Source organism: Gopherus evgoodei, chromosome 2 (genome assembly GCF_007399415.2).
Source record: "Gopherus evgoodei ecotype Sinaloan lineage chromosome 2, rGopEvg1_v1.p, whole genome shotgun sequence".
Lineage (NCBI taxonomy): Eukaryota > Metazoa > Chordata > Testudines > Testudinidae > Gopherus > Gopherus evgoodei.
Window position 1 is genome coordinate 156,456,478 of NC_044323.1, and position 14,768 is coordinate 156,471,245.

The 14,768-nt window shown below is 42.3% G+C and overlaps 1 protein-coding gene across 4 annotated transcripts in view; it reads right to left on the bottom strand.

Moving 5' to 3' along the window:
- Nucleotides 1–14,768, bottom strand: part of DOCK5 (dedicator of cytokinesis 5) — a 142,046-nt gene that overhangs the window by 85,554 nt on the left and 41,724 nt on the right. For all 4 annotated transcript variants that reach the window (XM_030552020.1, XM_030552018.1, XM_030552017.1 and 1 more), the window contains exons 4-6: nucleotides 13,110–13,165; nucleotides 10,372–10,468; nucleotides 749–897 (exon numbers count right to left, since the gene is read on the bottom strand). In XM_030552020.1, the coding sequence (XP_030407880.1) occupies nucleotides 749–897; nucleotides 10,372–10,468; nucleotides 13,110–13,165 (302 nt within the window). The remainder of the gene's footprint in view (nucleotides 1–748; nucleotides 898–10,371; nucleotides 10,469–13,109; nucleotides 13,166–14,768) is intronic.

Sequence of the window (14,768 nt, forward strand, 5' to 3'; positions counted from 1 at the left end):
CTAACCCCAAAACAGAGGATCCAGATACCATTTTATTGTTTGTGGTATGGTACTATCTTCAGACTCTAACTAAGATTACAACCTCATTGTGCTAGGCATTGTACACACACACACACACACAGTAAGAGACAGCCCCTGCGCGCGCGCGTGCACACACACACACAGAGAGAGAGAGAGAGAGCGAGCGCCCCTGCCCGGAAAAGCTTGCTAGCTCAATAGACATAACAGATAAAAGGTGAAACAAACTAAGTCACACACAAGAGATCAGTGGCAGAGCCAGGAATGGAAATCAGGCTTCTCAATCCCAGGATCCTATCCACTGCCTCTTATCCTAACCATATACAGGCAGCACTAAAGTAACAGAACCAGTGAAGGGCCCAATCCTTTAGCCTTTACTTACACAAGTCATTAACAATGAGGTTAACAGAACAATTAGTACAAATAAGAGTTGCTGGGTTGGGTGCAAAATCTGTGAGCTATCTGCTAAATTCAGCAGATGAGAGGATTTTCTTTTAGTACTTGGACTGAAACTCCAAGGAGTTAATGAAGTGCCAATAAGCCTTTGCAATGCAATTATCATCTCCGATGAGAAACCATGACTTTATTTTTAGAGATGCTGCCTCCATTGATAGCTGCTGTTGCTACCAGGTCAATACTGATTACACAAGCCAAGTGCCTGCCTAGGAATCCTAGTTTCAGACCATTGGCTGGGAACTTGGTTCCATGTGGAACGCTGAGTGGGGTTTACCTGTTGCCATAGTCAATTTTAGCAGTGACCTTCTTCTTGAGTTCTGCCAGCTCATCTTTGGGAAGGGTCCCAGAGAGTATCTGTGATCTCCATTCTATCAGGCAATAGGTCATTTGCTGTAAATGCCGAAATTGTGTCATCCTGTTGTCCTAAAGGGGAAAAAGGGATCATAATTTCAGGCTGCTTGTGTGCAAAAAACCACAAGCTCAAGAAGTCTTCCAAAAAGTGACTCAATAGAAACCATTATCAAATCCACATCTAACCACAGAAAACACCTGCTAGGATACTTATTATACCCCCCCAGTGTCACTGCAGAATTGTTTCTTACAATCTTCTACTCTCCAGGGTTTTTTTCCCCCCCTCCTGTCTACATTTAAATGCTACAAGCAATGAGACTTCTGCTGCTTCCTTAGGAGATAACTCCACATCAATCTCATTGCCAGGAAATACATTCCAGCCCCCAAATTGTTATGTGATGAGTGCTTCTTAAATATAGAATGGACAGAATTTGATTAAATTAGACAGGCAGTATGGTCTAGTGGACAAAGTGCTGGATGAGGATTCACAAGACCTGGGTTCTATCTTTGCCACTGACCTGCTGTGTGACTCCTGGGAAGCCACTTCTCCATCTCTTTCCAGTGCCACTCTGTCTGGTCTGTTTAGACTACAAGCTCTTTGCAATGGGGACTGTCTCTCATTAAGTGTTTGTACAGCACTCAACATATTGAACCTTGCTAAGGGCCTCTGCGTGTTACTAAAATCTTAGCTCTGATGCTATTAGGAATTATTCTATTACAATATAGATAACATTTAGGCTGAATGTGTCTTGTCCTAAATTTCATCATACTAACTCTTACTTACTACTCTCCTTGCACCAGCCTCAACAACTCTTCCATCTCGTTGGTATTATAAACAAAAAGGTTCCTTTTATCTTATTGCCTGAGTGAAACACTATGTGATTAATTAGAACCCCGGCCTCCATCTCTGTTTACACGGCATCAGCAACTACATTTTAAAGTCAGAACACTAACTGAATTGAGTCCCCGCACTTCATTTCCATGGCAGTCTGCTCTTTTGGCCCTGCCCATAACTCCACTCCACTCCTACTCTCAAAATCCATCCAAAACGCAAAGACACCCCATCTCCCCACCCCCGCAACAATTCCTGGGACATTATGTTAGCATGGCACTCGTGGCATTGCATTCGGAGACTCAGATTTGATAGCCCACATACAGACTTTGGGCCCCTTGTAGAGGCTTGCCAAAGTGAAAGTATCACTGTGTGGGTGCAGCAGTCTACCTGAAGATCGGGGCCACAATTGCAAGCACTTTGGGACACCAACTGTCATTTATTGTTGGTCTGCACAGTGCTTAGCACAATAGGGTCTTGACTTCATCTATTCCTTTAGTGCCCCCACAATTCAAATAAATATTAATAACTTGGTTATTTCCTATTTGCATTGTGGTAGCAGCTAGGAGTCCCAGTCATGGACCAGGACAAATATCATGCTAGGCACTGTATAAACAGAGCAAAAAGACCTTACCATCTAAGTAAGTTTCCCACACAAGCTTCCCAAAAGCAGTAATTTGTTCTCTTGCGTTTTCTACAGTAGATACATTTTAATTTTTCATTACAAAACAGCATGTAAAATTCTAAAATACTGACTCAGCATGTTATTAAAACAAATGACTCTGTGAAGCTCTCCCCCACCCAAATTAATTAATGAGACTATTTCACATGCCCCTTTTCTGGTTCCACCCCAGATTAAATTGGGCAGGCACTTGTGCTTCATAATATACACAACATGTTACTCCTACAAGGGAGCCAGAGCCACAGGTGTAAATGTACTTAAAAAGGCGTGGAGAATTTTATGGCCAGTTACAACATTTGTAGTAGCACTGAGTAGGATGAATAATTAAGTCCCATGCTTCTCAAACTGATTGCACACAGGGCTCAGGAAGGAATTCTTCCCCCTCCTCTCCCCCATCCCCAATATTGCACAATCACCCAAATGCATTATGGCAAGTTCCTGATTTATGCTAAGCATCAGGCATAGCCTGCTGTCCAAGGCAACATATCGGAAATTATAGACACTAGGTCTCATTTACCAATGACAAAATCAGAAATGTTTCTTTAACAGGCTTACAGTGTTAGTCTGCTACACATCACCCTGTTACCAGGGTCTGATCCTGCTGAGAAAGAGTTAAGTGGGCTCTTCTGGTTCACTGAATCAGGTGGTTCATTATACACATTGCTATATGAGAGGCAGGAATGGCTCCCTAGAAAGACGGGATCTAGGGTGTGAGCTGAGCAGACCTGAGGGAGGAACTCCAGGTGCAGTCATGCCTGGTTAAAGGCTTGAGATGAACTTTGTTATGCTATTGTTAATGAGCCCCTGGAAAGGGGTGTGTGGACTTCGTTTTAGAGCAGCTTGGAAAAGGCACCTGCATCCTGTACCCATAAGATTTAAGATTGGTGTCATACAAAAGGGTACAGGAACACAAACTTTAATGGTTAGTATTAAATACTGAATATAAAGGTATCAGGCCAAATTCAGAGCAGGTGTCAATGGCAGCTATTCTACAGACTGCTTACACCAAGTCTGCATTGTTTGATTTCTTCAGTTACCAATGATTTCTTTAAAATACCTGTTGCCAGAGTTTAATAAACCCTAAAATAGAACTAGATAAATTCCTGGAGGTTAAGTCCATTAATGGCTATCAGCCAGGATGGATAAGGAATGGTGTCCCTAGTCTTTGTCAGAAGGTGGAGCTGGACAGCAGGAGAGAGCTCACTTGATCATTACCTGTGAGGTTCACTCCCTCTGGGACATCTGGCATTGTCACTGTCAGTAGACAGGATACTGGGCTGGATGGACCTTTGGTCTGACCCAGTATGGCCATTCTTATGTTCTAAACAAGGCCTACAACCCATCAAATGAGTAAGCACTTTCTAATTACACACTCTTTGGTTTCAATTATGTTACAACATACCTTAGCACTTTTAATTATTCCATGCATAGCCACATGAAATAAGACTGCAGAGCTCTGGATAATAAGGATTATGGTGCAGATAGTCATTTCTAACCTCCTGCGCAATGAATTCATATAAACATTAACTCCCCCATGATAGGGAAAGCAACTGCACCATGTAATAACAATAATTATTATTATTATAACTGCATCATGTGATTTTGGAGAATATTTTTCAACTTTACATTCCTTAAATTATTCTAGAAGGACTGCTCCCAAGTCTAACACAGTCAATGACTCCCCCAGGACATGCACTAAAACAAGCGCAAAGAGTTCTCGTCTAATGCCTCTTTGCTGAGCCACTGCCAAGATTAAACCACTCATTAGTAGACAACAAAGCCCCAGATCCCAAAACTTCTGAAATTCAGGTTGTTTGAAATTTAAACCTGGGCTGGAATTTTGCATATGGCCCTTCTTTTATAAAGAGCTAAACCAATACTCCAGATCCAAACACTAGAAACTTTGGGGTCTTTGCTAACTAGATCCAAAACATGTGGCTTAAATCCATCTCTATCTATATGTACTGTGGGCACAATTTCCAAATATGGACCGTTTAAAATTGTGTCCCTATCACAAACCAGGGACATAAAATGGGCAGCTATATCCCTGATTGCCCACTTGATTATGAATGTATAATCAGAGCATCCTATTTAGGGATCAGTGTCTGAAATCTGGCCTTACTATGAGCAAAAAGCTCCAAAACGAAAACAGTTTCGAAGACAGACACACATTCTTGTAATTAATACCATTAGTGCTTAGCTATGCACAACTGTCCCTATACAGCATGAACTCCCCCCACCGCCTTTTTAAAATAATTTCTCTACTCTGTCCCTCTCTGAAAGAAGAGGAAGGATATAAACGACTGTATTTGCTTTGTCTAAAAGTGTTTTCTGTATTACTAAAGTCAGCAGCATTGTTACACACAAATATTAAACCCCAACTACAAGACAAAGGTTGTTGTTGGTGACCGGAGACCACATGTGACTACAGCAAGATATTGCATTTTATTTATTTACAGGATTTACTATGGAGCCGATGAGTGTCTCACGAACATCTCTGAATACCATCGACCTAGTGTCAGACTCTCACAGCAACTAGCCCTGACCACACTGCACACAAATCATCTCCTCAGAGCAACCTGCACATGCTTCAGTTCAGGGCTACTGAGGGCGAAGGGGAGGAGTTCACAAAACACCCATGATGTCAGGAAGCATTATTAATTCTATTACACAGATTGGGACCCGAGGCAAGGAGAAATTAAGCAATTTGCACAAAGTCACATAGGAAGTCTGCGTCAGAGCCAAAACCGGAACCTATTTCAGTTCATTATCTGGACAGCTATATTTACCTTGCATTTTTCCAATGTGTGTTTTCAACAAATATCAAAAACAGGGTGGATAATATAGGATTTCTCTATGTGGAAGACCCTCCAGAAGCTAATCTGGATGAACTCAAAAGGTACACATAAAAACTCTTCTTCTAGATAAAAACCTGAGTGCCATTTCCCAATGCCCATGCAGAGAATATGTCTATTCACACTTCAGTGCCAAAAAGAGCCATTTTTATATTGATATGTGCTCCAATATATCAGTACTTTGATGTACTTTGAGTAAAGGGGTTGAAGTAAAGCAAGATCTTGCACTGATCTTAGCCCAGTTGACATGATTGATGAGAAGCTCTATGGGCTGTTGGCATGAAATAGATCACGTACAAAGGCAACAGCTTAAAAAAATCTAACTCATCTAGAAGCAATGGAAACATATGCCTCTCACAAAAGGAATAGAAAGAACCTGATCTTGCTCCCATTTAAGTCAATGGCAAACGTTTCAATTTCAATGGTGGACAAACAGGAAGTGATACAATGTATGTACACCTACTAAAGATCAAAGAATGCTAAAAGTTTGGGATGCCGGAGTTTACCACGCTAAATGCAATACAGGCAGTCCTCAGACTTATGACACAATTGGTTCCTGTAAATCGCGTCTCGAGTCAAAAACGTCAAAACTCGAATTTCCCATAGGAACAATGTTGGATCGAGCATTGTAAAGTCGAAATATGACGATTTATAAACGTCATAAGTGCCGTTCGTTGTAACTCAAATATTGTAAAGTCGAGGACTACCTGTACAACCTATTTTTAAACCAGAGCTTGAATTCTCTTCATGTGTCTCCTTTCCACAGCTTGTGGAATGATTGTGGTCCTTCGTTTTACTTATGAGCTGGGCTAGAGCCTACAAAACATTTTCTGTTACACTTGTTCTTCCACATGGAAAAGGGTTGTTGTTGTTCAAAAAGAAGTCCATGGGAAATGTCTGTTTTTGACAACATTTCAGGTTTTCACAGGAAAAAAACCCCTCCATCTGCAAAATCGGACAATATCTGACCATCAGAAATTGAAAACAACTTTGTTTTTACCCAAAATGTTTTCAAAAAAAATATTTTCTATGAAACCCTTTTGTCAAACTATTTTTGCATAGGAAAAAATAAATTCCCTGCTAGCTCTAGGAGACGCCCAGATCTGCCCTGTTCTATGCACCCTCAATTGCCACTGAATTCAACCGAAGGTGAGGGTCCTCTGTACTTTTCAGGAGATTTATTACTTGTGTGTGCACCCCAGAATTACACTTGCCATTTACAAACCGTGCCCTTGACTGAGGCAGGGATCTACAACGATATGACTGAGCGGAGCTTTGCTGTGCTAAATGCTGCCCAGTGTTACACTCACCCTGTTACTCTGTTCCACAACCCTAAAAGAAACTAGATTTGCTACCCTTACAACTAGTGCTTGCTAGATTTCCATACACCATGCAGAGGCTGGATTCATTTTTCAGGCTCAGTAGATGCTCTGCAATGGAGACTATGGTGCAATTCTTGCTGTAATTTACACAAATTACAGCAGTGAAATGATATGCTGCCAAAGAGAAAAATCCCCCCTTTCTTCTCCATTTCCATTCTCTCCCCATCTTCCTCTTTCCTCTCTTTGAGTGTTTTTATACTGCAGGGGGGGAAATAAATTTGCATCCATTACAAACCATGACGTTTTCCAAGTCTATTTTAAAAACGACGCTGACATACTAAAGTCACATAAAAGAGGAAATATTTCTGCTCTTAGGAAAAACAGATTCTGAGGCTAGAACCTGAAAGGTTTTAAGGGAACAAGCCAGGCATAAAATGCTCGCTTTACACAGCAATTGCATCACATCTTGCCTCTCATTAAACTAAGAGGGTGGAAAAAATTCTTGTGGTTCTGTGGACCACAAACAAAATGCACTTATGGCTGGGTGAAATTTTTCAATAGGACAAACTTACTCTGGCTAGGAAAAATGTTTGGAGCTAATTTAAAACTATTCTCTCATCTTAACTACAGTCTCAGAGCACATACTGTGCAGCTTGAAGTAACCATTGACTGAAGAAAAATTAAGCTCCAGAATTTATAATCTGCCTTAAGACTCCACTCTACAAGAAAGGGTAATTCATTCTCAACTCTGAATTGTTTTTCTTCGAGTCAGCATTTCAGCCTAGCTCAGCAAAATGACCAACTTCACAAACAGCCTAGGTTTACCAACTTTTCAGAGGCAGCTTTGTGCAAAGGCTAAGGCACTGGACAGAGACTTGGGAGACAAAGAATCTGGTCCCAGCTCTGCCAATGACCTATTTACTGCATGATCTTGGATAAGTCACTTCCCTACTCTAGTACCTCTGGTTCCCCTCCCATTCTTTGCCTGACTTGTCTGGGTAGATTGTAAGCTCTTTAGGGAAGGAGCTCTCTCTTACTCTCTGTGTGTACAGCTCATAGCCCAAAGGGGCCCCAATCTCGGCAGGAACTGCTAAGTGCTAATGTAAAACAACCCAGATTTATCTATGGTGAAAATTAGAGATGTCATTATGTGGCACCCAATGGATCTATACAAATACTTAACACGTAGTCTTTATATAACATTTTTCATCTGGAGATCTCCAAGCTTTAAGGAGGAGGGACAAGCATCATCATCCCATTTCTTGGGTGGGGAAACTGAGGCAGGAAGAGGGGAAGTGATCCACATAATAAGTCAGCAGTGGAGCCAGGAAGAAAGTGCAGGTCTTTGGACCCCAGCCTATTGTCTTAGCCGCTGGAACACTGTAGCTGTCACCCTGCATTGCTTGGGAGCGCTGTCTTTGGCTGACCTTTCCCTTTCCCTCATTTTGTCCACAGTAAGAGGAAGGAGACAGTTTGGAGTTGGGATCTTTTTGCAGAATGGTCTGTGCACTCTGCCAGTTCTATCCAGGCTTAGGGCAAAGTATTGTGGCTCAGAGAAGTGCAAGGTCACATGCAATCCGAGGCATGTAACACTCCAGAAACCATGCAGTGGGAGAACTGTACAAGTTATTTCTCTTGCAAAAAGACTATTCAGGACTCTTTAGCAGCTTACACCTGCTTCATGTTGAAACCCACATTTGCACCTTGTAAGGTGTGCATGGAGGATCAAGTAGCAGTCATAGTACTGTCATGGCACAATGCTTCCAATTTCTCTACCCAACAGCGAGAAAATGCCCTTTCTTGAATGGCTTCAGATGTCGTGAAGAAGAGGACAAAGATGAAAGAGGATATGATTGTAAATAATGGATCGAGTTTATCCCTAGGGAAACACCATCGATTTCAGTGGATTTCCCCCAGGGATAACGCTAAGCCCATATGGTTCACTACCTCCTATTCATCTGCTTCCCCAGCAGACACAGAGCTAATATGCATCAGCACAAGATAACGTGATGGGATTAACTCAAATTAACATTAGTGGAGATAGTGGCTGGCCCAGCATGAGGAGAAAATAAACGACATCCCGTGCTAGCAGAGAAGCCTGTGTGTTGCTTCACATGAAAGTCAGGGACGATTAAGTTGGCCCTGAGCATGGCCCCGTCAGGCAGGAAACAAAGATACAGGGTGCTTCTAAAGCAGCTAATCCTTCCACCAAAGATAAACCACCACCAAAAGTCAGTCTGATGAACAAATAAATATGTACTGGCCATTGCCTGGAAAGATTGTTTGCAGAGCACAGTAAGCACTGGATTGAGACTCAGTGAAAATATTTTATTATCTTGCCTTCAGGATACAGAAGACAGAAAGATCAAGGAGGTTAGGGAAAGTAAACAGAGCTGTCTGAGAAACAGAATATTATTAGTGAGATGGCTCTTCCTTCCACTGCACCTGGGAGTTTCTGAATCTAATTTCACCAACAATCTTGATGGCATATTTCCCCAGGAAGAGAAAGATCAGATCAGAGATTGTGCCTGTTCTGGAAAAGGCAACACCAGAAGTATTTATATTTTATAGGTATATATACTTTGTGCTTTTATATAAATACATACATATACTCCCTCACGCACAGGGGCATTGGAACAATTTGTATAGTGAGGGTGCTGAGAGCCATTGAACCAAACTGTAAACCACTTCAAGCCAGGGGGTGCTGCCGCACCCCAAGCACCAGCACATATGCTCATGCACATAACACTTCACCGGCTTTCCAGAGATCTCAAAGCATTCTGCAAAGGTAGCTAAGAAATATTATCCCCATCTCTGAAGCCAAGCAAAATGAAGCAATTTGCCAAAACATGCATAGAAAGCCAGTGGCAGAGTCAGTATTAGGCTTCAGGTCTTGACTCCTAGGCCTGTGCTCTGGTACTAAATCAGACATTGTAGGCACTATAGAAATCCTTATTCACATTGTGAAGAGTGACTCACACAAGCAGTTCCACCCAGCTGACATGATGCTGATTATGGCTTGTCCTGGTCAACTCTGACTATGGTGCGCACCATGTCTTCTAACTCAATTACTCAAGAGCAGTACCCTTTTGTAGAGTAGATATAACCTTGGTCCTACAAGACCTATCCTTTGCTCATCCACCTTTTAAATAGCAGTAAGTCACTACTACTTCTTCAGCTCCTTATTATAACAACGATACTGAGCGATTTTTAGGTATAAGACAATGTACAAGTTCCAAATACCAAGTCTCAGTATACCTGAGTTAGTTCAATATTATGCTCATTTTACAGACTGAGCAATGGAAGCATAGGGAAATCATAGGCCATGATTCAATGGGTGCTTAACTCACTGATTAACTGAAGTCAATGGGGCTTATGCACGTGCTGATGCACTTTGCTGCATCAGTGACTCACTCAAGATCACACAATGAGTTAGGAGCACAACAGAGCCCAGAAATCCTGAATCACAGCCCCCTGCGTCTGGTCTAGCACTTACACCATTTTGCTTCTAATCACATCACTGTTTGCAGCTCTGGAAATCACACTAGCAAACATCAGATGGGAAGATCTACCAGTTAGTGGAAAATATATGTTAGAATAAAATGGAGCTGATTCCCAGAGCAAACAACCCTACAGGCAGAACTGAGCTCTGGGGCCCTGTTCGTAAAAAGAATATCTGCTAAAAATGAACATCAGCTGCTGGGTGCATGGGCACAAGATGGGGATATGTGAGGTCCTTTCAAAATCTTCTGCATACTTCTGTTTAAACACTCGACTTGGGTGGAGTAGAGATCCTGCCCTTTTCTCCCCTCTCCCTGGACCAAATACCAACAAAGGAAGAAAGTAAATACTCACCACATACAGCTTGTGCCAGATAACTGCCCACTCCCTCAGTGTGGAAGTAAGTTCTTGAACAAGGGGCAGTTCACTTGGAATCACTGTTTCATGTTGTCTGGAGAGAAGAAAAAACACAAGGAGGCATGTAATGAAATTAAAATGTGGCAGATTCAAAAAGAATAAAAGGATCTCTCTTTTTTCATACAACATGTAAGATGACTGTGAAACTCACTGCCACAATGAGGCCAAGAACTTAAGATTCATAACTGAATATCCATAGACATCTTAGGTAATGATGACAAAAATTTTGGAAGAGATATGAAACCTCAAGTTTCTGGGTTTAAACCAATCTCTAGATATGAGAGATCCAGGAGAGAGATGCATATAGGGGACAGATTAACCTACACACCCACAAGGTTCTTACACCTGCCTCTGAGGCATTAGTATTGGCCATTGTCAGGGTATGTCTACACTACCTGCCGGATCGGTGGGTAGCGATTCATCTACTGGAGATCGATTTATCACATGTATTGTAGAAGCAATAAATCGATCCCTAATCGCTCTCCCGTCGACTGCTGAACTCCAGTAGTGCAAGAGGCAGAAGCAAAATCGACAGGGGAGCCGCGGCTGTCAATCCGGCGCCGTGAGGACGAGAAATAAGTAATTTTAATTGGATCTAAGATACGTCGACTTCAGCTACACTATTCTCGTAGCTGAAGTTGCGTATCTTAGATCGATTCCACCCCCCCCCCCAGTGTAGACCAGGCTTCATAGACTAGATGAACACTGACTCTGATCTAGTGTGGTAATTGCAACATTCCTATCTCAGACCAGAATATCTGGTGACTGATGTGCAAATGTGTGTAAGGGCTTGTCTACATCAGAAAGTTGCAGCGCTGGTGAGGGAGTTACAGCGCTGCAACTTTGAAGGTGTACACATCTGCAGGGCACCACCAGCGCTGCAACTCCCTGTTTGCAGCGCTGGCCGTACTCCCGTTTTGTCTCGGGTGTAGAGGATCCAGCGCTGGTGATCCAGCGCTGGTAATCCAATGTAGACACTTACCAGCGCTTTTCTTGACCTCCGTGGAAGGAGGAAGCCTCTGGTAATCAAGCTGGTCTCCTTTCCCGGTTTGCTCTCTCGTTCCCGGAACCCCGAGCAAGCAGGTCTCCTTCCCTGCGGTTTGCTGGGTGGCTCCGGGAACGCGAGAGCAAACCGCGGCGAAGCGGGTCTCCTTTCCCGGTTTGCTCTCGCGTTCCCCGAACCCCGAGCAAGCAGGTCTCCTTCCCTGCGGTTTGCTGGGTGGCTCCGGGAACGCGAGAGCAAACCGCGGCGAAGCTGGTCTCCTTTCCCGGTTTGCTCTCGCGTTCCCGGAACCCCCCTTGAAGCCGCCCAACAGCGCTGCAGTGTGGCCACATCTAACACCACTTGCAGCGCTGGTTGCTGTAAGTGTGGCCACTCTGCAGCGCTGGCCCTATACAGCTGTACTAATACAGCTGTAACAACAAGCGCTGCAAAATTTTAGATGTAGACATGGCCTAAGATACCAAAATACCAAATACCTCCCAATACCCGAAAACAGAGGCTGTGTCTATATAGGAAGGTTGCTCTTGTTCAACTTTAACTAGTTTTAAAATCAGTTTAGTTAAACCAGTGCATACCTCTGTGTACACTCTTATTAGTAGCATCTACACCAGACTTGCACAGAAATAACAAAAGGTGTGATTTAAAAACAATGTAGTTATTTCTTGGCTTGGCAGAATTCAATATTAATGAATTAATTCTATTCTATGTAGGTTCTTACATCATGCTCATCACCATCATACCTGAGCCCCTAACTTAAACAACTGCTAAGTCAGAACAGAATCGCACCCGAAAGTGCAAGAGTAACACTGTGGGGAAAGTTTGCAGCAGTTTTTAAAAGTGCATGGCAGGGGAGGGGGGTTCACAGCATCGCAGAACTGCAGCTTTGAAAGGCATTTAAATCTTAGAGATGCATTTTAAAAGATAACAGACATGTTTAATTAATGATCACACTAAGAAGCTAAGACTTCTAAGTGGCTCTGGGGTTTTTCTCAATTATGAGTATTCTTTTTCCATTTTTAATGCAAATATGTTTCAAGGGTTTTTTTAAGTCTTAATTTTTTTCTCCCCATGCATCTCCTCCAGAAATTTAATGCTGAATGGACATGTCTACTCTATTCACAGTTTTCCAGTTTGAGGGATCATTGCTTGCAGTGATTACTTGGCTATATGAATTAAAAAATTCCTTCTAACGTCACTTCCTATGGCTGCTGCTGCTGGGTCCCCCCATTCATACTGATCAGAGAATCAACTGTTAAGAATTAGATTGGGAATCATTACCTAAGATATTTTCCAAGACAGGAAAGAATTCACACTCTTCTGATGGCCACTTGGCTGTGAGTTGTGTGTATGTCATGAACACAGCAGTCGCCAGAACCAAAATGTAAGTTGACTAACCTGCTTTGCCATACACATGTCTAGCAGATTTCACTCTTATCTTTGCAAGTGGGCTATTTTGCTTCTGTGCATGTGTCCAATTTGGGATGTACAACATTTGGGCAAAACCAGAAATTATTCTGATCCAAGAGTCTACATGGGGGTTATAGCACTTGCTATGCAAAAACACCAACTGCACATACGACAAGCTGCACCTCCATTACGTAAGCTCTTTTATGAAATGGCATCTAATCACATCTGCTAACCACGTGACATCTCAAGATTGTCTCCAACCTACCCTCGGTCTTCCACAGTTGCCTCTTTTAAATGAATGTACGTTTTGGGGAAAATGCCCTAAAAGAGAGAGAAAAGGAAATCATGTTGTAATATTTGATACATCATTCAGCAACAAGGAGGAGAAAAACAGAAGAATGTGATCAGCTGAGCTCCAGGGCAAAACTCAAATAAACTTTTCCAAAATTCAATACAATAAAACATAACTCTAACACAATATATGTTGAGATCAGAGTGTCTTCTTTTATGTTGGTATTATGTCAGCTCTAGTATAAACTTAATAAATCCTAGGAAAAACAAACTGGCAATAATAATAATAATAATAATACTACAGTACTGTGTACTTATAGACAATTTTATCTGTTGCTTTCAGACGGCTTTACAAAGATGGGTAAAATGGAGGGAGGGAGGGGTTAAGTCACTTGTTCAAGGTCATATAGCAACTCAGTGGCAGAAGCTGCAACAGAATTCCAGATTCTGGTGATGTCTCCCTTAAAGTAAATCCTTTTTGGTGCTATATATAGAAGGAAGAACCCCTTAGAATCAGCTTCTGTGACTGTTTTATATATAGATTAATAATAACGGAGTGTTTTCCCTGGTATAGTAAAACAGACTAATAATAATATACACTTTGCACTTCTATAGCACCTTTCATTCCAGGATCTCAAAGTGCTTTACAAGCATTAATTAAGCCTCAGGACACTCTGGCCACGTAGGCATTATCTCCATTTTACAGATTGGAAAAACTGACACACCAAGAGGCTAAGGCCAAAAAGTTCAAGAGTATCCACTAATTTTTACAACCCTCAGTTTTTGGCTGCCCAAACTCAAAAGCTCACAGCTCCTGCTGATTTCCATGAGATCTGAGGGTGCTCAGTACTTCTGTAGAAAAGCCCCTTAGAAGTATCGAACTGGGCACCCAAAAGCAGAAGCTCCCAAAATTAGGAGACACTTTTAAAAACTCTGCGTAGGTGGGCTGCTCATGGTCATGCAGTGAGCCTGAGGCCAAGCTGGGAACAGAACCTAGGAATCCTGCCTTCCTTTTCTGGGCTCTAGCCCTGCCTTTGCAAGCCTTAAATAAAGAAAATATAGAACTTAGAGGGCTAAATGATGACTGAAGGGTGTTTCTCATTTATGAGATACTAACTGTATGCTAAGCTAAATTGTGTACGTCTAAACTGTATGCAAATGTGTGATTGTAGCCTGAGTAGGCATATCTGTGTTAGCTTTAATCTAGATAGCACGGGTTCCAATAGTAGGGTAGACCTGGAGGCATTGATAAACAGTGCCTAAAGTTACCACTGTTCTCATAAGCCAAGAGAAATCAGAAGAGGATCAAATGGCACCGAACAGGATTCCGTAGCCAGAGGCTCCACTGAATTCCACTAAAAACATAATAAATGAATCTACATTCCAGTGATGTTTCACTGTGTGATTAAGGGCTTGTCTAGACCGGCACTTTACAGCACTGAAACTTTCTAGCTCAGGGGTGTGAAAACAACACTCCCCCAACCCTTGAGCGTAGCAAGTTTCAGCGCCGTAAAGCGCCAGTGTAGACAGTGCACCAGCGCTGGGAGCTACACCCCTCGTGGAGATGGGTTTTTTGGAGTACTATGCCACGACCACACAAGCAACGTTAAAGCGCTTTAATATTGCCAGTGTA